Source organism: Larimichthys crocea, chromosome XII (assembly GCF_000972845.2).
Source record: "Larimichthys crocea isolate SSNF chromosome XII, L_crocea_2.0, whole genome shotgun sequence".
Taxonomy (NCBI): Eukaryota; Metazoa; Chordata; class Actinopteri; family Sciaenidae; genus Larimichthys; species Larimichthys crocea.
The window spans coordinates 25,627,830-25,649,582 of NC_040022.1; the positions used below are offsets into that span (position 1 = coordinate 25,627,830).

At 39.8% G+C, this 21,753-nt stretch overlaps 5 protein-coding genes across 6 annotated transcripts; 2 read left to right on the forward strand and 3 right to left on the reverse strand.

Annotated features, from left to right (window-relative positions):
* Positions 1 to 695: 695 nt before the first annotated feature.
* Positions 696 to 3,566, reverse strand: asf1ba (anti-silencing function 1Ba histone chaperone). The gene is made up of 5 exons (XM_019264969.2): positions 3,400 to 3,566; positions 3,102 to 3,227; positions 2,510 to 2,625; positions 1,611 to 1,787; positions 696 to 1,102 (listed from the first exon to the last, which is right to left on the reverse strand). Exons 2-5 carry the CDS (start codon positions 3,208 to 3,210, stop codon positions 911 to 913), a joined length of 594 nt encoding a protein of 197 aa, XP_019120514.1. The 5' UTR covers positions 3,211 to 3,227; positions 3,400 to 3,566; the 3' UTR covers positions 696 to 910.
* A 3,421-nt stretch (positions 3,567 to 6,987) lies between these two features.
* crb3a (crumbs homolog 3a) lies at positions 6,988 to 10,827 on the forward strand. The gene is made up of 4 exons (XM_027284784.1): positions 6,988 to 7,256; positions 7,573 to 7,778; positions 9,382 to 9,428; positions 9,523 to 10,827. Exons 2-4 carry the CDS (start codon positions 7,607 to 7,609, stop codon positions 9,730 to 9,732), a joined length of 429 nt encoding a protein of 142 aa, XP_027140585.1. The 5' UTR covers positions 6,988 to 7,256; positions 7,573 to 7,606; the 3' UTR covers positions 9,733 to 10,827.
* Positions 10,828 to 11,468: 641 nt separating this feature from the next.
* On the reverse strand, positions 11,469 to 14,208 carry tubb4bl (tubulin, beta 4B class IVb-like). Its single transcript, XM_010730408.3, has 4 exons — positions 14,062 to 14,208; positions 13,167 to 13,275; positions 12,948 to 13,058; positions 11,469 to 12,863 (listed from the first exon to the last, which is right to left on the reverse strand). Exons 1-4 carry the CDS (start codon positions 14,116 to 14,118, stop codon positions 11,806 to 11,808), a joined length of 1,335 nt encoding a protein of 444 aa, XP_010728710.1. The 5' UTR covers positions 14,119 to 14,208; the 3' UTR covers positions 11,469 to 11,805.
* A 1,170-nt stretch (positions 14,209 to 15,378) lies between these two features.
* Positions 15,379 to 19,248, forward strand: LOC104918601 (zinc-binding protein A33). 2 transcript variants are annotated; one of them, XM_010730410.3, is made up of 6 exons: positions 15,382 to 16,538; positions 16,789 to 16,884; positions 16,999 to 17,229; positions 17,314 to 17,336; positions 17,418 to 17,536; positions 17,630 to 19,248. In XM_010730410.3, exons 1-6 carry the CDS (start codon positions 16,137 to 16,139, stop codon positions 18,166 to 18,168), a joined length of 1,410 nt encoding a protein of 469 aa, XP_010728712.3. In that variant the 5' UTR covers positions 15,382 to 16,136; the 3' UTR covers positions 18,169 to 19,248. The 2 variants fall into 2 exon arrangements, with proteins under 2 accessions (XP_027140525.1, XP_010728712.3); XM_027284724.1 differs by having other exon boundaries at positions 15,379 to 16,538; positions 16,999 to 17,336.
* Positions 19,249 to 20,060: 812 nt separating this feature from the next.
* On the reverse strand, positions 20,061 to 21,038 carry LOC109139882 (G-protein coupled receptor 183). The gene has a single exon (XM_019264967.2). It carries the CDS (start codon positions 21,036 to 21,038, stop codon positions 20,061 to 20,063), a length of 978 nt encoding a protein of 325 aa, XP_019120512.2.
* Between the last annotated feature and the right edge of the window lie 715 nt (positions 21,039 to 21,753).

The following is a 21,753-nucleotide window of genomic DNA, read 5'->3' on the forward strand; positions in this document are numbered from 1 at the left end:
AGCTCTGTAGCCTAGCCACCCCTTTTACCCGACTGATCTGTGATTGGATGTGACGTTAACGCAGGCTATTTTTAGTCAAATGTGAACAATATAAGGGGATACTCACACTGATATTTGTGTTACGGAGTTGGCTCTGACTGTGTTTTGTTCAGCCTTATAATGAAATCAGTAAAAGCGAGCTAGTTTACTGCATTCTTTGCAATTATGAGAGTAGAAATGTGCATTTAAAAGTGATTCATATCCTGCTCCTGTAATTGAAACTGGTAGTAGTGAGGAGGAACATCTTTCTCACGGTCACACAGACGTCCATACACAGATACATAGCAAATACAATGTTCTTTTATTTAGAACTCAACATTGAAAAGAAAGAAAGAAAGAAAAACATGGAGGAAGTGATAAAACACATACAAAGCCCTTTCAAAACTCCTATATCTAAGTGGGAAAAAAGTTTAAGTGCAAAAGGAATTCGAACACTAATGTAATGACGAGATTATCAAATTCCTGTACAGCAACATATTGCATTATATTTGCCTGCTGCTTCAGTGCTGAAATCCCCTTGAATGGGTACAAATCAGTCTGTTCTGCACCAACAAAGGTCGGGAAGAAAGGTCAAACACACGTCAGCTTTCTGTTGTTTTTCAGTTCAGCTGCTTCATTAGTTACCGTTTTTCCCGCATCTATACGTGATGATTATACTGGTGAGATGTTCATAATCTTCCTCTGGAACACACACGCACACATCCGAAGCCCAAAGGGGAGTGTTCGTTTTTTTTTTTTGACAAGCTTCGGGTAAATAAGGGCAGCTGTAAGGCAAAGATGTCTGTACATCCACACTAGAATGTCCACAGGCATTCTTCAGAAATAAGCTCTCATGCCGTGAGTCATCACTTTTGGAGGCAGGGGGTCATCTCTATAAGCAGTCCATGGAGTTATCTGGTAGTAACCCCAAAGGTGGGGCCTTGCCTGGAACACAGGATGGAGGGAGCATGGAGTTTGACGTGGGATCCACATTTTCTGAGTCTTCCATTCGCTCCGCACAGCCCTCCCAGTTTATATGGAACCTGGTAACACGTGGGTTTGATGCCAGAATATTTCTCTGGAGCTGAAAAAGGACGAGAGAAATATAAATGAATACTTTGTACAAGTGAATACAGCCATTAAAAGGAGTATATGTATATTTCTACCATCAGATAGCAATGAATCTCACTTCATTTAGCATCCACAGTCAGATCAAGAACCCCTTAGATCAGAATATTTAATGAGCTTGAATGTACTGTGCAGTCTTGTTTAAAAATAGTTTTGAAGGAATTTTACCATAAAAAGTCAATCCACCCACTGTGATAACAACACTAATTATTATCCAAAGTATTAATATTAAAGATTTTTTTTTTGAGCTTTATTTGACAGCTGAAGAGTGACAGGAAATGTGGGGATAGAGAGACGGGGAAGGACATGCAGGAAAGCGCCCCAAGTCAAATTCAAACCCTGGGCCGCCGTGGCAACTGAGCCAAATGACACCCCAAAGTATTCATTTTAAACCAGTGAAATGAGCTTTAGGTAGTCACATTATCAATACAATGCATTATCCAGAAATAAACCATTAATATGACCTGTGTGTAGTCTGGCTTGATGGGTGGATTTTCACGAAGCTCGGGGTCTGTGTACTCATTGTTCACGTAGTAACCGATGCGAATGAACTCCTGGCCACGGTATGTGCAGGTAATCAGCACTACAGTTACACCAACAGCATCGCTTTCAGGAATCAATCCAGTGTTTGGGGCATCAGCCTGTGAAAAGAAACACAACACTAAGATATAGTGTACATTGTGGACATCATTTCAGGAATTTAAACTGTCTACCTGTCAAATGAGGATTATGGCACCAGGTTTGTGAGTCAGTATGAAAGACATCTCTACATGACACGTCTATTCTAACAAATTATTAAGTGGATTAATGTATGGTTAATTTAAATGGGCAAAATGAGCCTTGCAGTACTTTGATAAATCAATAATTATAGATGATGCCGTGAGATCAAACATGTTAGTTCAAATAATGCGGTAATAACAGTTTTCATCTGATTATTTTTAAGGTATTTTTTGCTGATATTCATTAGGGAGAATATATACGACAAATATAGATGAGGCAAACACATTTACGACACTCAAACTGTTTCTATTATCCATTTCATAATGTCTCACTGATGCGGCACGATCCCAAACAGACTTGAGATAATTCTGCTGACCATGTAAGACAAGAGGCTGCTGGAGCTGACCTGAATTAGTATATAAGAGTTTCTTATGTCCATATTCATCCATCACCAACTTATTATAATCATTTGTTGTTTAACCTGACTGTTACATTGAGTTTCAACGTTTGGCACATCAGCACATTTTGTCTCTACTCGAATCTTACCCAACATGTCAACTCTTTCGGAAATGGGATTGTAAGTTGTTAGAAAATTCCTGTTCTCACTATACATACACCGTTAGCTTGCACTGAACAAACACACCTGAAACACAAACATATGTCTCCCAGCAGGTACTGGGCCGACCAGGACGGAGTCGAGGACTTGGTCGTACTCTTCACTCTCCGCTGAGCCGACGTAGATGATCTTCCATTCCAGGTCTGCAACAAAACAAAACAAATATGAAATACAAAGCTATGAATGCAGCGGTGAGACAATTAGTCCGATTAACCAATTAAATGATCAACAATAGCTGAACTCAAGTTTAGGCATTACCTGTGTGTAAACTATGAATACTGTCAACAATAATAAAAAATAAAAAAACACAGCAAAGTTGTAACAAGGTAAAAATACACTGCGCATAAGCAACCCTTGAAAAAACACCTCTATATTACTAAATGAGGAATAACTATCATTATCACTGATCATGTTAATTAGTCTTTATCAGCATACTTGAGTACATTGAGTCAAGCTGTGTTACATTACTTTACATTTGCCATGTAACTTTATGTTACCTGGTATATATGACTTTCTCATTAAACTGAGCGAGTGTGACGTCAGCTGGCACAGACTGAACAGGTAACAGGCTTTGGCCTCAGACACACACAACAATGACTCTTTCTGTCATGGTACCTACCTTCGGGAAGGTCCTCCATACACTCAAACGTGATCTCAAACTGAAAGGGGTTTCCAAAGGGACTCGGGTTATCTAGGACAGCCACATTCAACACCTGCACCTTCGCCATTGTTGCCTTTTTTGTTGCTAAAAAAAAGAAAAAAGGGGGGAGATACCGAAAACAAACGTTCAAACCAGTTTCCCGGGGAACGCTTAAAAGCAACACTACAACGACACAAGCGTTCAACAGTATGTGCCAAACGCCGTTGATTTAATAACACTTAAGCCTTATTTATACGCTTAAAAGCACGCTACTCACGTAAACGGTGCTCAATATAACTAGATTTGATCAGGTTTGGAGACAGATGTGTCGCTCTCCCGCCGCTTTCTGTGTCCTACCCAGGCTTCACCGCGCCTACGGCAAGCGATGCGTGTGTGACTGCGAGGAGCCGCCTCCATCAGAGGAAAGGCAAAGCACCTCTATCGCCCCTTAGTGGAGCCGTACAAAGGCCAGAGCTCACAAAATATCACTGCGAATACCATACAATACATTTCTAACTGTTCTAAGTTTTAAGTTAAAAAAAAAAAGATTGTTACAATACAGTATACAGTATATACTTTTGAGCTATCAGTGTTCAAGTCAGTGTTGCTGATAACCATCTGGGAGGTGCAATAAAATATAGTTGTGTCCCGCAGATAACACACTTTACTGTATATCCTAATGCACTGGTTCTCAAACTGTGGTACGAGCAGACATGGGACCAAGTCACACATGTGCAAGTCTCAACCTTCAAGTCACAAGTATTTTTTTCTTGGGCAAGTCAAGTCAAGTCACAGGCTATGTCAAGTCAAGTCACAGGCTATGTCAAGTCAAGTCAAGTCACAGGCTATGTCAAGTCAAGTCAAGTCACAGGCTATGTCAAGTCAAGTCAAGTCCTGTAATAGGTCAAGTCAAGTCACTTGATGCAAACCTCCTGACTCCTCCATCTAGGACCAAGCACCGAACCTGGGGCGACAGAGCCTTCTCTGCAGCTGCCCCCTCCCTCTGGAACTCTCTCCCCAAACACATCAGTGACTGTACTGACTTGCCCAATTTCAAATCTCTGACAAAAACACACCTTTTTAAAATTGCTTTTAATGTTTAATGTCTAATGTGTTTTTAGTGTACTATCTTATATTGTTTTGATGATTTGATGTTCTTCTTTGTAAAGTGTCTTTGAGTACCTTGAAAAGCGCTTTTAAATAAAATGTATTATTATTATTATTATTAAGTCACCTTTGGCGTATTGTTGTAATTTTAGCTGCAGAATCTGATCTTAATAAAGTAAAAGGCAATATATAGGTAAGTGTAAGTAAACATCACTGGCAAATGTGCCCAACCTGTTAGAAAATATTTGTATTGTAAATACTCATGTTCAGTAAAATACATCATGTAATCAAACAAAACAGTGATAACGTAATTATTAGTTATACTAATAAATACATTTTATATTCACATTTTATATTCACACTGAAAACATGATGTGAATAACACTCAAGTCATTCAAGTCATTGTGTCTCAAGTCAAGTCAAGTCTCGAGTCTTAAACTTCCAAGTCCGAGTCGAGTCTCAAGTATTTCATTTTTTGTCAAGTCAAATCACAAGTCATAAAAACGGCGACTTGAGTCGACTCGAATCCAAGTCACTAAGTCTCAAGTCCCCATGTCTGGGTACGAGTACCAGTGGTGGTACATTACCTTTCTGTAGTGGTACTCAGAGGAAGCTCTGAAATATATTTTTTTAGAAACTTATCAAACCATCTACAACAGTTTGAGTGAAATTAAACTAATTAAATAAAGTTTAAAGTTACTCCTGTTACTCCTGATCCACTTCTCTTCATCATATTTCACTGTGTGAATGAACTTCACGGCGTATCAGGCTGACATTAAGTAACATCCCAGCGATACCTTTGTACCACATGAGTTCTGATCAACAATAAATAACATTCCTATGAGGAATAAACCTGCCTCCTGTGTCAACTGTCACTTTAGTACAGTAGTTGCTGGATTTTAATGACTGTCAGTGAAGATTTTCTGAGGTGGTACACGGTGCAAAAAGTTTGAGAAACACTGTCCTAATGCAATCAAATACAACAATGCAACCTTTAAAACCTATCCTTGAAACAGTTCTTTACTGAACAAAAACTGACATGCATATGTATGAGCTTCACAAAGATAATGATATGTGTGATTTTCCACACACCCTGTGTAAACCATATACTGACAAACAGGTTTTCTCAGGTAAAATATTGCTTGAAGCAATAGAGAGGATCAGCATATGTCAAACCTGGGGAAGAAGAGGAAAATATCTGTCTTCCAGTGTACAGAAACATGCCATCATCTGATCCAGAAGTGAATGACAGAGGATTTTGAAAAAAAGAAAAACATGCAAGACATATAATCAATACATAAACTACAATAAGAAATAGGTCTTTATAGTTTTTCTATTACAAGACGTAAAAGGTGCATACAGGCTGCTATGTCTTATTTGCAATGAAATTCAATTTTTTCAATTGAATGAATCATCATTTAATTTCAATAAAATTCATGTAAATCAGTGGGCTTTTCCCGGCTCTATTTTTATTTGCACCGTTGTCATGCATTAATAGACTAATATGCACCACCACTGTTTCGATTAGAGTTTATAGATTAGATTAGATTCAACTTTATTGTCATTGCATAAAGCAAGTAGCACTTAAGTACTTAGATAACAAAATGCAGTTTAGCATCTAACCAGAAGTGCAGAGTAGTAAAGTGCAAAGTATGTACATATAAACAGGATATATAAATATAGTGCAGGTATAATTATAAATATGTTATAGGATATATATAGTATATCCATCAGGTGAAAGCAGGTTGTTATATACAAAAATAAACAGCTAGATGTGAATATACATTCAATGCACAGTATAGATGGTGGCACAGAGAACACTATGTACACATGATATATACAGTAAAACAGTATAAATAATTACTTTTTATAACTCTTGTAATTCTCTTATAAATCACAATGCAAGTTATATTCTTGAATATTATATTACTGAAATATTGCATAAGACGAACAAACACTAAATCACACACACACACACACACACACACACACACACACACACACACACACACACACACACACACACACACACACACACTGTGTGGTCTTTGGGATCATCTCCACAGACTGACTCACTGCTGTAACATAGGAGTCATTTTCCACAGCAGGTTTGTGCTTTTCAAGAACGCCTCACTGCTGTCACACACTGTCCACATAAAAACTATCAGACCACCACAGATTATGCCTGAAGCAGGCTACTTTTTTTTTCTTTCTTTCTTTGCTGCCCCTGTGTGTCTGAAAAGGAGGCGATTAAGGGAGGATTAGAGCCCACTGGACCAGCTGGCCGCCGAATTCATCCTTAAAATATCTCAGGAATGTTGATATCCTTTCTCGTGTTGGGTAACATGAAACCCAGTGGAGGCGCTATTTCATGCCAGCACCACCATCAGCCAGGTTGCTAGGTAAGAGCTGGGCATTGAGTACAGTCAAACATTATACTCCAGCAGGTTGGAGCAAGTGAGAGAAGCCTGGCATTATTACAGATTATTGCAGAAGTTCAAATCAGGTTTGAGGAAGCAGGTAGGAATTACGCGACACAAATGTTATTGAAGTTATTTTAGATATTATTATTTTTTAGATAGTATAGAGACTGTTTTGAGGAGTTGCTTTGAATGGAAACAGGAGTAATCGTCTCTGCTCTGCTTCACTAAACTGCGTTTTTCATCGACTTCGTACAAAGGAGTATCTGTCCGCTCTGCTGCAGGTGGATAACTGCGCACAGGTAATGTAACACGAAACTGAACCATGTGACCAACGGCGAGTCAAAGAGTAGACAGGGGGGGGACTGCTTTACATAAAACACCAACTGGGAGTGCAGTCGATGATTTTAGTCTGGTACTGCTTAGCACTGTAAACCTTTTTTTTTTGTCTTAGAGTTGTTACCTGTCATTTTCACAGGACTAAACCATTTGTTGCAGTTTCATTTTTGACAAGGTGAGGCGGAAGCAAACATGGTTCATGCGTGAGGAAACAACCTGCTCGATGTTTCTCGTTTTGCTTGGATCACCTGAAAACAGCCTCATCAAGGGTATGCGTCTACAAAGCTCAGCTTTATAACACGTCTTCTTCATTATTAGCACAAAGGCTTTAATTCTATGGGTTTAACTTTAAAGCTCAGTTCAGTTTGTAATGTATGCTATTAATAGCTTATTATTTTCCTGTGGTCTGAGCAGGTTTAATGATGATTCAACGTCAGGCTGAATGTGTGACTCAGTTGTTGTATGTTGTTAGTCTCCTGACTCAACCTCAGATTAAAGGAGTCTATATAGAGTCTCAGAGTGAACTCAAAATGTAAAAAAAAAAGTGCATTTTGCTTCACATTACTGACATTCATTTGTCTTCCGCTGTTCAAAGGAGGCGATAAATCCACATAGTGAATGTTGGATCTAATGAAATGGACCCGAGCTGATGCCCCAAAGTCCCGCTTGGCCCTCACTTGGCCCTGCTGGTCACAGGTAGAGATGGCAGCGTGTCCGGATGTCCTGGCCATACCTGGAGTTGTGGTTGGGAGTGTTTTACTGCTGGTACTAAGCAGTAATCCTGTCTGGGGTGAGTCAGTAACCATCCACCCATCCTCAATACTCCCACAATAATAAGACATTCTTCTGACCACACCTACACACACACACACACACACACACACACACACACTTTTATCCTGATAAAAAAAATTTAACTAAGAACTAAGAAATTAATGAAGAAACACTCTCTGTTTCTTTATCAATAATTACATATTCAAAAGAATTTGGTTTCACAATACATTTGGCTTTCTCCTTTGAGCATGGCTGCCCTCTCCTGTAACCCCCGCTTCTTGTTATCAAGTTGTACTTGTGTCCTTGCAAAGTTTACTACCCGGGTAAATGATTGACTCAGAAAATGATAGGGGAGGTTTTAAGTTTCCATAAAAAAACATTCTTATCTAATTGATTCTCATGACCTCAGTAATGCTGAACACAAAGAAATCAACAATAGATTTGAGTTTTTTAACATATTTCAAACACGTTGATTAACTCAGCTGACTGTATTAGTACATTGCATTCCTGAGCTTCTCCTCCTCCTCATTCAGTTTCCTGGTCAAGTAGTTACTATGTCGTTTCGTGATGTCCCTGAGGAATCACATGGCTGGTCATGGATAACATGGCTGGAAACAGCCTTAGACTGGATTTCTGCTATGATGAGTTTTGAGTTTTGTGTTGTTTGTTGTTGCCTTGGAAATGTACATAAGGCCATAAAAGCAACTTCTGTTGTGCTGTTGGTTCCTCTTTTTTTCTGCTTTTGTAATATGATGTTACCGCTGCACTCCAAACTTTGATGTGAATAAATCACAGTTTAAAAGTTCATAGTCAGTTAAACATTTTCTGTGTTTTTGTCTTATCAGCACTGAGAGATTGATTTAGACCATTAGTGCAGTGAAAGCCACATATCACTCTGTAAAGTGCAAACAGATTTAGTACTTTATTACATAATTAGATTTTAATGACCCCTCTGTATGCCTGCATGTATCTTCTGTATAGACTGTTTTTTAACATGCACTTAAAGGAAAAGTTTGATATATTTTGAAATATTGAAATAGTCACTTTCTTGCCAGGAGCTATATGAGAGGTTTGATACCACTGTCATATCTGTATGGCGAATATACTGCTGAAACCATCAGTGGCTTAGCTTAGCTTAGCAATAAGATTGTAAACATAAGGAAACATCTACCTTGGTGATGTCTGAAGGTAAGACCATCTGCAGACACCACTAAAAATCACCAAGTAACACCTTGTATCTAATTTTTGACTAGAAATCTGTCCAGGGTGTACACTGCTTTAACCCCCACAACCCTTAACAATAAGTGGGTATAGCTCATGTAGTGTAGTGGACTACTTCTTGCAGGGGATCAGTAACTTCCTTGAGTCTCTGCTGGTTGAACTGGTCATCGATTTGGATACATTTGCTAACATGGTTAGTCAAGAACCTAAGTTTACACGTTCTTGTCAATTAAAGCAACTGGTCAAAGAAATCCCAGATTCTTAGTTAGTTGAGCCTTTTTTAAAGCCCCTGTAGGTTACCAGCAGCTAGGAAGCCCATATTCAATTGTATGTAGCATACACAGGCATAGTTAGCCTGCATTTTAATTCTTACTTCTGTGTTTCTCCTCTTTTCGCAGGGAATTATACTGCTCTTGGAAGTGACTCCAATTCTAATAAAACTACTGTAAGCAAAAAATCTTTCTCATGACCAATAAATGACATCCAAAAGTGTCCAATCTCACCCGATTGATCACTATCCTTTATTTTTGCATTTGCAGGAAACCAACATTGCAGCTATTGTAGCGCCTACAGTCATCTTGGGTGTTTTGGCCATAGTTTTGGCTGTTCTTGCCTGGCTTCTCTGTGTGGTGAAAAAGAAGAGACAGACTGAAGGGACGTATAGACCCAGTGCTGAGGAGCAGACTGGAGCAAGCAGCGTGACGGCACCAGATGCACTAAAGTTACCAAAAGAGGAAAGACTCATTTGAGATGTTCTTCATGTTTGTACAAAATCCTGTATGGACACGGGCTGCAAACGTTTGCTTAGCAGCATTCTCGTGTAACAAGGCTCACTCCCTTGAACTGATCAGTGAAAGAAAAAGCTTTTGTTTCACCATGTTTCTCAACAAGCACTGAATGATTCCTGCATGATACTACGAAGAAGAGCACCTGAATGTATGGATCTACCAGATTTTAAGAACAATTGACCATCTCAAGGAGGTTTTCGACATCTCTTCAGCAAAAAAATGACAGTATTTTATCACCAATAATTTCAGTTTATAATATATTTTTCTTGTTTCAGTTACCTCACTATACCATTTACCATTACCATTACCATTGTACTTTTACTTGATTCAGTCTATTATGATTAACTGTCATTGGCGAAATGGATAATGATCTTTTACCTCAAACTTTTGCCTCTGAGAGTTCTGATGAATCCACTGCATTTTAAATGTTTTTTAGCCCAATAATAAGATTATGCTGAGAATCTATTTCAAGCAAACACAAGCATCTGTTTACACACATTGTTTATCACACATTTCAAATCCTCTCTTAGTAATCAAACTAATTTAAAGTCACATTGTTTAAAACAAAATGATTAAATCACATCAACAATGCAATGCATAATGCATCATAATCAAGGAGATGTTTTACAATGTCACATGCTTATTTATGTTTTTTGTCAAATGAATAATAAAAGTTTTGTAAAATAGTTAATAATTAAACTTTACATAGCACCAGCACACACTGTTACTTATGATTATATTCACCGCATGCAATTCCAGTCAAAAATAAACTTGAGTAAAAAACAGGGGAATATTTAATAAAAACAAATATGTGTCATCCAATAATCGTTGGGAAACATTGGTGTAACGAGTTCTACTGCAGGGTGATAAAACAACTAGGCAAATAAGTGGTACTAGTAGTCAGAGAGTGAAAACTTCAGTTCCTGGAACAACTTGCCAAATACACCAAAAAGTCAGAGGAGTGAAACACACACAACCAACTATGATCTAACTATGCTTGAGCTGTTTGATGGTTAAGTATGGGAAGGAACCCACAGTCAGGCTCCCTTCTAATCAGCTCATTTTGAGCTCTGGAGTGAAATGATGTGTGAAATGTGAAACATTTTTTGAATTCATCAAAGAAATGAATTATATAAAATAAAAAAAACACATAAAACTAAACTAACTTTTCGTCCCATCCACACGTTGATACCGTTACTGATTCATATTCAGTACTTTTGATAAGAAAAGCCTATCTACAATTCAGCTGATTAGGAGCACAGAAAAAGTAGACTTTATATAAACAGACCTGTGTGTTTACACAGTAGAAAACTACCGAAAACCATATTTTTATTTCTTATCTACAGGAGCTGGCTGGGTTTTATAAAGTTTAATTTTTCTTACTTTAGTTTTACTTTGAAGGATTACAGCATGGTCTGTTTGCTGACTGTAGGTCACAGTCACTGGTACTTGCTTGCTTGTTTTCACCTTCATTCATAATTATTGTATTATTAATAATTGGCCAATATTTTAAGGGCTTACAGGCTGCTAACTATTCAGTACTTTAAGCAAATATTAAATTGAAAAGCAGAAACATCGTTTAAAGGACATGATGAATCATGCTGGGGGCCCGACCTTCAGGTTGAGAAGTGCTTTCTTTGTCAGCATGTTGCAGGACAGACACTGTGCAGTAAAGACAATCAATAAAAACTCAGAGGCAGTAAAAATGGCCTTTTAATTAGATTTTAATCATCCTCTAATTTCAAGGCTTCACAGTTAATATCGCTTGCTTTTGAATTCCACAAGGCAATGACAGGGCAGATTAAAGGATGTCAATAACTCAGTGCATTCACAACACACACAAAAACATTTTAACCTAAAACTTCACCAGTATCAGTTAACAACAATGTCTAACACTAGAGCAACAGAGATCTAGATGGTAACAGTTCAGAGTCTGGCAGACCATTCAATTCATGATGGAGGGGATGAAAGTAAGGACGTGAGTTGGGGGATGGGTGGAGTGAAATGAGATTTGGCAGTTAGGCAGGCTGAGGCTTAAGCGACTTCTTCCTCTCCCTCCTCCTCAAATTCGCCCTCCTCAGCAGTGGCATCCTGGTATTGCTGGTACTCGGACACCAGGTCGTTCATGTTGCTTTCGGCCTCGGTGAACTCCATCTCATCCATACCCTCACCGGTGTACCAGTGGAGGAAGGCCTTGCGGCGGAACATGGCGGTGAACTGCTCGGAGATGCGCTTGAACAGCTCCTGGATGGCTGTGCTGTTCCCGATAAATGTGGCAGCCATTTTGAGGCCGCGGGGTGGGATATCACAGACGGCGGTCTTCACATTGTTTGGGATCCATTCAACAAAGTAGCTGCTGTTCTTGTTCTGCACATTTAACATTTGCTCATCCACCTCCTTCATGGACATGCGGCCCCTGAACACTGCAGCCACGGTGAGGTAGCGGCCATGACGTGGGTCGCAGGCAGCCATCATGTTCTTGGCATCGAACATCTGCTGGGTGAGCTCGGGCACAGACAGGGCGCGATACTGCTGGCTGCCCCTGCTGGTGAGGGGGGCGAAGCCTGGCATGAAGAAGTGCAGACGGGGGAAGGGCACCATGTTGACAGCTAATTTACGGAGGTCAGCGTTGAGCTGGCCGGGGAAACGCAGACAGGTGGTCACCCCGCTCATGGTGGCGGACACCAAATGGTTGAGATCTCCATAAGTGGGGGTAGTGAGTTTAAGTGTGCGGAAGCAGATATCATAGAGAGCTTCATTGTCAATGCAGTAGGTTTCATCTGTGTTCTCTACCAGCTGGTGGACAGAGAGAGTGGCATTGTAGGGCTCCACCACAGTGTCGGACACCTTAGGAGAAGGCACCACACTGAAGGTGTTCATTATGCGGTCAGGGTACTCCTCGCGGATCTTGCTGATGAGCAGGGTGCCCATGCCAGATCCAGTACCACCTCCCAGGGAGTGAGTGAGCTGGAAGCCCTGGAGACAATCGCAGCTCTCAGCCTCTTTCCTCACAACATCCAGGACGGAGTCTACCAGCTCCGCTCCCTCAGTGTAGTGGCCCTTAGCCCAGTTGTTTCCAGCTCCACTCTGACCTGTAGTTAAGTGTATCATATGCAATCATCATGTTGAAGACAAGATCAAGATGTCTGGAGTGATTCACAATTAATAAATCTTACCAAAGACAAAGTTGTCTGGTCTGAAGATCTGCCCAAAGGGACCAGACCTAACTGAATCCATTGTGCCGGGCTCCAGATCCACCAGGATGGCTCGGGGCACATACTTTCCACCTGAAAATCACATGAAATGTCAGTTACAAGCTTATTGAGCTTCAGATGTAAAAAGATGTTTTAATAGTAGAAGAGCTGTATTATATATGATCTGAATCTGTAGCTGACCTGTGGCCTCATTGTAATAGACACTGATCCTGTCTAGCTGCAGATCGCTGTCTCCATGGTAGGTACCGGTGGGATCAATGCCATGCTCATCACTGATCACCTCCCAGAACTGAGAAATAGGCATGGTAGGAGAGGCAAATGTTAACATAACCCAAGGTAAATATATATAGCAATTAATTGAATGTGCTGAAAATAGACACCCAGATTCCCACCCACACACAACATACCAACATATATAGGAAGCTATTTTAAAATGCAAAGCTGCAAGATTGATTCTCTCGTTGAATGTGGGTTAAAAGTGCAAACAGATGGCGATAATCTGATCAGTAAGAGCATCTTCGGTGCAAAAAAAGAACCCACAAAGGTCAACAAGGTTGAAAATACACATGGTTGAAAATACTAGATTGTATTTTTCATGCCAATTAATAAAATAAGAAGATTTCTTTTTTTTATTATTTTATTAGTCATTTTTTCAACAGCAATTGAGTTGAAAGGAGTCAAAGGTAAAAATAGGTCATACATCTGTAGGGGGAGGGGGAGTCGATAAGGTTACATTGTTACTGTCGTCATTCGTTCATTCATTCGACATTAAGGCAGAAAAGTCAAAGCTATTTTTTAGATGCATTTATCACAGACTATTGTTTTTGTATGTTGCATAATCAAATCAACGCGTGCACGAGTCTTAGTAATCCTGCAGGGAATATCAATGAGCGAATCACAGATGTTCATTTTCATTCAGTGCACGAAGCTTCAATTATGACACCGCATTGGGTTTATTCTAGAAGATTCTAGGAGGATGGATTAGACGGCACCCTGTCGCAGCCACTGGGGCATGAAAAGCCTGCAAAAGCCTCAGCAGAATGCACAAAAAAAAGCGAACAGAGAAAAACAATACCTTTGCTCCGATCTGGTTTCCGCACTGACCGGCTTGCAAATGCACAATTTCGCGCATTTTGGACAGATAGATACAAGGACGCCCGAGCAGCAGAGATTCACACACGAAGATGGCTCCGGTGAATGTCCGGGATTTGTTGCACCGCCTCTGAAACCGTCTACTGGGCTGAATCGGTGGTGCAACTTTACGTCATCGCCATGGCAACCAAAGACCGGAGGAGAGAGGGAGGAACCAGAACCCGTGGAAATGGCGGATAGGATGCGAGGAGCTGCATCAGCCATGAAAACGATTGTCATTATTCACACGGACTGAGTGCACCGACACCCACGCAGAACACCCACACACACACACACACACACACATTGAAATGAAATGAATGTAGGCATGCAACTGCTACACAGTTGAGCATCAAGGTCGTTGCTGTGCAGTTATAACAGTAACATCTTGAGAAGAAAAATATATAAAATGTATCAACTGGAATTTGAAGATTACTTGGTACTTTTTTTAATAAAATATCAACTTTATATCATTCCAAAGTATTCAGAAGGTTTTGGTGCCATGAGGTCTGCAAGTTCAAACAGAACAAAAGAAAAAAACTGTTGTTCAAATACATACTTTACTTACTTTACTAAGATACATTCAATTACAGTAGGCAATTTTCTTTAAAATCAAAATGGGACTAAGAGAAAAACACTGACATATAATTCCCAAAACAAAACAGCACAAAACAATTTAAAGGGATGGGCAGGTAAATATGTCAAGTTGTAATGTCATAAATTGCTAGTGTAGATAAAGTAAAATATGAACAAGAATGAGGGGAAACTTCACAGTTATTCCATACAAGTTTTAAGTCTGTCTTAAATAACAATAACAGTAAAACAGTGGACACAAAAACAGGTTTTAAGAGGACATGTGGACACTAAAACAGGTTTTAGGAGATCCCTTTATAATGTAAGTGTTAGAGGACAAAATCCACAGGCCTTATTCTGTTTGTTTATTTGAATTTGACTCTGAGCTTAGCTTGTATTATGTCTAAGTTATCATGACAATGTGTGACAAGTGACAGAAGTGTGTTGGCTGTGTGTACGTGAAGTGAATAGAGGCAGACACTATACTGCACCTTGTTGGGTTTTTACACTCAGAATACAGGATGTGTCTGAAGTTAGATTATTCTTGGCACTTGTCACTTGGAATAACAACCTGCTACCACGTGTAAAGGGCTGGTTTGGCTGGTAAATGGAATGCTTACCAAAGTAGTCTTTCAGATTAGATTTTCACAGGGTTGTTTAATCTGTTTTTGGCTGCAATCTATTCCATATTCTGCTTTTTTTGGATAAGAAAAAAAGTTTTTCCTCTGGTCCCTAATATGTGAGGAAAATTTATCTGCATTTAAAATGTACCTGAAAGACCAAATATGTAAAGCACATAAATATTATGTATACACAGTCATATGAAACATAATATATATTTATAGATTTGCATGTTTTCCACAAGTGACTTGTTGGTTAGTGTAGTAAAATCCTGTTAAAAATCTTTCATGGCTTCTCTGAGCTGGTTTAACCAGTTTGAGTCAAACTGTGAACACAACAAGGGCAACACTGCTATAGGCACTAAATATGCTCATGTATGAGTTTTTATCTGACCATGAATTAGTCTGAAAAAGTTTGAAAATTAGGCTGAAAAAGTTTGTTTACGTGCAGCCCTGAGCTGTTAACATGGATGTCAACACTGAAACATTCTCATTCATATCCTGAATGATGACATTCCAACTGTGCAGCAAATTACCAGCCAACAACTGGCCAATAGGGCTTTATTTCCTGTTTCCCAGCACTGCTATACAGTGTGTCTTCACACTGCTGCATGATTTAAGTTACTCCCACAGACGGAGTTCTCACAGGAAAACCAAGAGCATGCTACTTCATGTCAAGAACAATAGAAAGGCAGTTAGTGAGGCTTTCAAAGGACAAGTTTAAGTTGGAGCTATATGTTGCACACAGACGAATCGTTAAGGACTTAAATCTGAGGACTTGTGCTGTTTCAAACTGTGGATTTGCTGTACTGTACATGACAAACTAATGATCATGTCACTACCAGAGGAGGATCTTACTTGCCCTGTATGCTATGACATCTTTACAGATCCTGTTTTGCTGTCATGTAGTCACAGCTTCTGCAGGAGCTGTCTGAAGCGCTGTTGGGACACCGGATTACGGGAGTGCCCAGTATGCAGGAAAAGAGCCCCAAAGTCCAGTGCTCCCTCCAATTTGGCTCTGAAAAATGTCTGTGAAGCTGTTTTGCAGGTCAGAAGACAGAGTTCACTGCTGGAGGAAGAAAAAAAGATGAACTGTAATCTCCATGGGGAGAAGTTAAAACTCTTCTGTTTGGTTGACAAGCAGCCTATTTGTGTGGTGTGTCAATCGTCTAAATTGCACAAGGGTCACGACTGCTCACCTATAGAAGAAGCAGTGCTGGACTGCAAGGTAAGGAGAATAAACATATCTATGTGTTTCCTAACTACACTGTAACACTGTAACAATAACCTGCTAAACTGACTCGACTGTTTTTGCTAAACTAAAATATTTAATGTCACACCTAACGGTAGAATGCTGTTCCACAAGTTTGCTCTAACTGTAACCCACACTGTTACCTTTCAGTGAATCCAGAGCTAAAATATCCAAAGTACTCAAAAGATGAAACATTTTCCTATTAAACTATCTGCTTTATTTTCAGGATGAACTTTCTTTAACCCTGAAGAGCCTTCAGGATAAATTGGACAGCCATAAAAGAATTCACATAATCTCTGCAGGCATGATCAAGTACATCAAGGTAACTTGTGATGAGATAGCAGATACTTTGAATTTAAAAAAATAAATAAAAAACAAAACAAAAACCCTAACCCTAACCCCAGGCCAAATAAGATTTTGCAATAATCTTCCTCAGAGTCAGGCAGTGGAAACACAGAGATTGATAAAGAGCCAATTCAAGCAGCTCCATCAAGTCCTCGATCAAGAAGAATCAGCCAGTATAGCAGCTGTGAAAAAAGAAGAAGAAGAGAAGATTGCAGGAATGAAGGATAAGATTAAAGAACTTTCAGCAGAAGTGTTGTCAATCGCAGACACCATCTCAGTCATAGAGGGGCAGTTGCAAGAAGATGAAATGGTCTTTTTGAAGGTCTGTATAGCCCAGAATACATCAACGTTTTCATTATCGTTCCTGAAACTTCCCACATTCACAATGAATTTTTTCATTTTCCAGAATTTCAAAGACACTCAAGACAGGTAGGTCATGGATTTACACTATTTCTTGCTTTGATGTGTCCTGTGTAAGTGTTCTCAGTGTATGATATTTTGTCACCACAGAGGAAGAAGCATAGCGCCCGATTCAGACAACATGTCCGGGTTACTGATTGATATGACTAAGCATCTTTGCAACCTCAAGTATAGAGTCTGGGAGAAAATGCTGGACCATATTGACTATAGTGAGTATACATAATTGTTATTTTCTTCAGATTCAGACGCTCAAAGAGTGGAATTGTACAACACAATCAATCTTTCTAATTTCCCGTCTTCAGCTCCTGTGACTTTGGACCCAAACACAGCACACCCCTGCCTCATCCTGTCTGATGACCTCACTTCCCTTCACTATTCAAAGCAGCCAAGCTGTTGCCCTGACAACCCAGAGCGTTTCCACATGAGTGCTGAAGTGGTAGGTATGACCTCGCTAGGATCAGGAAGTCACCACTGGGTCGTGGAAACAGGAAGTAATCAGGATTGGCTCCTGGGTGTGGCTTCTTTGTCTGTACCGAGGAACGCTGAGATCTCTGCTCGGCCCGAGAATGGCTTCTGGACTTTGTGTTTCCGGGACGGAGAGTTCAAGGCAATGACCTCGCCGCCCACAGCACTGACTGTTACAAGAACTCCCAAACAAGTCAAAGTGCAACTAGATTACAACAAAGGGACAGTGTCTTTTTTTGACCCTATTGATGACACACTCATTTATGCATTCACAGACACTTTCACAGAAAGTTTAGTTCCATATTTTTATACACAGAACAGTCATCCATTGAGGATAATGCCAGAGAAGATACTAGTCACAATGCTGCGCCAATAAGTGGATGAATGGTTTATTAATTATGTAAAAAACAAAACAAAAAACAAAACACTCCCAGTTCCATTTTGATGGATAAAAACTGGGATTACAGGATTGACAGGACGGTAACATTAATTTCTCTCACAGAGGGCTGCAAAATATTCTTCATCCAAGTCATTTTGCACCTTCAAAAACATTACTTATGTTACTTCCTCTTCCTTAAAGGATACATTTGGGAGAATAAAAAGATTGTCAAAATATGAAACTACCAGGAGCCATTTTTTTTAGATTCCCTTGAATTAGCAAAAAGGTTGAAAACAGGAGGAAATGGTAAACCTGGCTCTGTCTAAAGGTAATAAAATGTATCTTCCATCACAAGCTCATTAATTGACTTGTTTGTGACCTGTTTGTATAATCTATACAAAATAAAGGTAACACCTTCACACAGAGCCAAGTTTCAGTTCCTGTCATTGTGCTAAAATAAGCTAACTGGCTTAATTTACCAGACTGGAATGAAAGTTTGATTAGATTTGATTAGTTATTCATTCTATATAAATTTGACCTGACCTGATCTAACTGTTGGCAACAAAACAAATAAGTGCATTTCCAAAAATGAACTGGAAGAGGGTAATTATTTTAAATAAATATAAAGAAGTTTTAAGTTAGTTAACTGGGTTTTGGTGTTTACAAGCAAATCAATTATTTTTTTCTTTTACATCGCCTGCTGTTTACATCCAAATAAGAGATACTGTGCAGCTGTTTATTATTCTTCTATTCATGATAACCATATTATGTTAAACGCGAATATGGGAGATGTTTTGTAACCCATCCACACCATGCACTTCAACAAATACACCTCACACACATGCATACATGATGGTGTAAGGTTAAAATGTAAATAGAAGTAACAATTCATTGGTCTAAGGTACTCTACGCTCTACTCTTGCACTGTGTTCTGCAGCTTATTGGTCTCTTTTGCACACACGATGGCGCCAGAGTCAAACAAATTCAGTGTGGAGACTCCTTTGAATACAAACATGCTGTTTGTAGTAGTTCATCTTCCAGAACATAATCAGTTTATTAAAACATGAATTCATTCCACTTTCTGACTCATTGTTGATGCATATTTATTAAGATTTATTAAGATTTCTTTCCCTCACTTTACATACATACATACATACATACAACTCCCTTAGGACCCATCACAGCAAAATGACATCATTAGTTATGACTGACAGAAGGCCCCTACCCCCCCTGATAGTATGTGATACTTTAAATTAGGACCCATGCCGAACATGTACTCAACAAATAGTTCCATTTATTAAAACTGCATAGGCAAAATTAAGGAGCTTTTGACTGGAGTCCCTCAGGACCCAAAATACACTGGTATTTTTAGAACACACTAATTAAAACGGAAGCAAAAACAATGATCTGAAGTCATAAAGATCCAACTGAGATATGCCAAAAGGTATACAGGCACCATTTGGTAGGATTAAAGTTCCAGTATGTAAGATTTAAGGGACCCTTTGCAGCATATGGCAGATATCGAATAAAATATGCACAACTATGTTTTTATTAGTGTATAATCACCTGAAAATAACAACTGTTATGTTTTTATTTCCTTAAAATTACCCATTCATATCTCTAGATGGTTCTCTTCCACAAGTTCACCATCATGTTTCTATAGTAGCCCAGAATGAACAAGCCTCTGATGTCTATTTGTGCATTTTACAGCCAACATATTTTCTCCTTTACACTAGAGGAGAGGGTGAGGCGAAAGGATTGCATTCAACAAATACACTGCTCAATGCCACTAAATCCTATACACTGGTCCTTTAGGATTAAAGAGAAGCGTTCCTTTAAAGACAAATGTAAAACTGAGCATCCAGGTTCAATATGTGTTTGAGATCTTCTTAAGCCTGAGGAGGTGTCACTCCCGCTGGTGGGGCTGAGTTGCTCTCTGCGTCGACAGAGGCGCAGCAGTGCTTCTTAACGCAGGTGTCTGGGAGGAAAGGCAACTTGTCCAGACGAGAAAGATAGACAAGCGGCTGGATGGTGCTGCTGATGTTGAGGAAAGCAAAGCCCACTGGCTGCACATAGCAGCGAAACACATCAGGAGAGTAGTAGTCCTCAAAAGGAAACAGGGCCACAGGTGGCAGGTAGTTAAACACAATGATACAAAGGATATACAGCACCATCTTGAAGGCCCTCTTCTTCATAGGGTGCATCTCATCTTTTCCTGCACCACGGGACTTCTTCAGGGCCCACATGATACATGCATTGCACAAAACCATCCAGGAAAATGTTGCCAGGATCTCACCAGTGAACACCTTTTCAAAGTTGGGGAGGCCTCCCACAGTTTTGGCTGCTGAGTAGGCAAAAGTTAGGCAGAATACCAGCACCGTGAGGCTTAACCTGTACTTGATATGTTTAAGCTGCCCAAACATAACGGGAAAGAGCACAGCCACAAAACGATCTAGACAGATACAGGAGAGAAACAGTGGCCCGCTGGTGTCTTTTACACCATAGGAGAACTTAATAGAAGACCACACCTGCTTGCTCTGCCAGTGGTAAAGGTTAAGAAAGGTGATAATGGTCATGATACCAAAGTAAATGTCCAAGAAGGCCAGGCAACCCAAGAATACATCCGAAGTAGAGGGCTCTTTGCGATTACGGAGGAGGATTGCAATGACAAGGAAGTTGGCAGGGATTCCAATGATTACATTGATGCTCTGAAAGGTCAGGTCAAAGAGGATGCCCTCTACCTGGTGATCGCACCCGTCAAACACACTGAAGGGTTTCACTGTGGCATTGACGACAGCGGTGGTATTTAAAGGGAGCTGGGTTGGGAGAGAGGTTGAGTTGAGTGGTGAAGATACATTTCTCTCCATGATTCTACAAAAACAAAAACAGGACGCTGATGGGAGAAGAATAAGAAGAATCATCAGGGTTCAACATATTTACCATCATCTGTACAGCACTCACTCACTTAGCTCATCTCATTAAAGTCAGGTGTTTATCACAGGGACTTATTTTTAGTACCATATCACATTCGGTTCATTACACCCCTTCTTTCTAATCTGCTGAGAAGTTCAGTCTCGGTAGAGTTAAACTCACAGTAGAGTAAAGTGAGTTCAGTTCAGTTCCAAGAGAGCAAAAACATGTTACAAACATCATCAGGGTTTCTCCTCAGGCTGTTATCTTGTTATTGTGTCTGAGTGGACCTTCCTCTGGGAACCGTGACTCCCTGTATGCAGGGACATCTAACTCACTTAAGGGACTCATACTAAAAGCACCACCCCCTTCACAGAAGAATAAAAGGGCAGCTATTCTCAAATTAAAATGGCAAGGTTCATATTCTGCACGTACACAATTGCTTAAGACTATTGTTAGTAAGGGCAGTGGAAATTTGATAATTTCCTGGAGCTCTTAAAAGACCGATTCTGACATTTGGCTATGCCTAAAGCTAATTTCTGGCCAGAAAAGGATGATAACTTGGAAAATAAATGCAATAATGGCTGGACTGATGGAATAATAAATGGAGTCAGACAGGAAGAAACCCATTATAGGTGTCCTTCAGCTTCTGTGCTTCTGTCTTTGGCCCCT

What these genes read in the sequence shown, in the direction of transcription:
- asf1ba (XM_019264969.2), bottom strand. Translation starts at nt 3,210, where the DNA reads ATGGCGAAGGTGCAGGTGTTGAATGTGGCTGTCCTAGATAACCCGAGT. An exon ending in TATGGAGGACCTTCCCGAAG is followed by an intron (nt 2,626 to 3,101) that starts GTAGGTACCATG and finishes GTTTTGTTGCAG; the next exon opens with ACCTGGAATGGAAGATCATC. An exon ending in TCAAGCCAGACTACACACAG is followed by an intron (nt 1,103 to 1,610) that starts GTCATATTAATG and finishes GTCCTTTTTCAG; the next exon opens with CTCCAGAGAAATATTCTGGC.
- crb3a (XM_027284784.1), top strand. Translation starts at nt 7,607, where the DNA reads ATGTTGGATCTAATGAAATGGACCCGAGCTGATGCCCCAAAGTCCCGC. An exon ending in AAGCAGTAATCCTGTCTGGG is followed by an intron (nt 7,779 to 9,381) that starts GTGAGTCAGTAA and finishes CTCTTTTCGCAG; the next exon opens with GGAATTATACTGCTCTTGGA. An exon ending in CCAATTCTAATAAAACTACT is followed by an intron (nt 9,429 to 9,522) that starts GTAAGCAAAAAA and finishes TTGCATTTGCAG; the next exon opens with GAAACCAACATTGCAGCTAT.
- tubb4bl (XM_010730408.3), bottom strand. Translation starts at nt 14,118, where the DNA reads ATGCGCGAAATTGTGCATTTGCAAGCCGGTCAGTGCGGAAACCAGATC. An exon ending in CTATTACAATGAGGCCACAG is followed by an intron (nt 13,059 to 13,166) that starts GTCAGCTACAGA and finishes TGTGATTTTCAG; the next exon opens with GTGGAAAGTATGTGCCCCGA. An exon ending in ACCAGACAACTTTGTCTTTG is followed by an intron (nt 12,864 to 12,947) that starts GTAAGATTTATT and finishes ACTTAACTACAG; the next exon opens with GTCAGAGTGGAGCTGGAAAC.
- LOC104918601 (XM_027284724.1), top strand. Translation starts at nt 16,137, where the DNA reads ATGATCATGTCACTACCAGAGGAGGATCTTACTTGCCCTGTATGCTAT. An exon ending in AAGCAGTGCTGGACTGCAAG is followed by an intron (nt 16,539 to 16,788) that starts GTAAGGAGAATA and finishes CTTTATTTTCAG; the next exon opens with GATGAACTTTCTTTAACCCT. An exon ending in GCTGGACCATATTGACTATA is followed by an intron (nt 17,537 to 17,629) that starts GTGAGTATACAT and finishes TCCCGTCTTCAG; the next exon opens with CTCCTGTGACTTTGGACCCA.
- LOC109139882 (XM_019264967.2), bottom strand. Translation starts at nt 21,038, where the DNA reads ATGGAGAGAAATGTATCTTCACCACTCAACTCAACCTCTCTCCCAACC.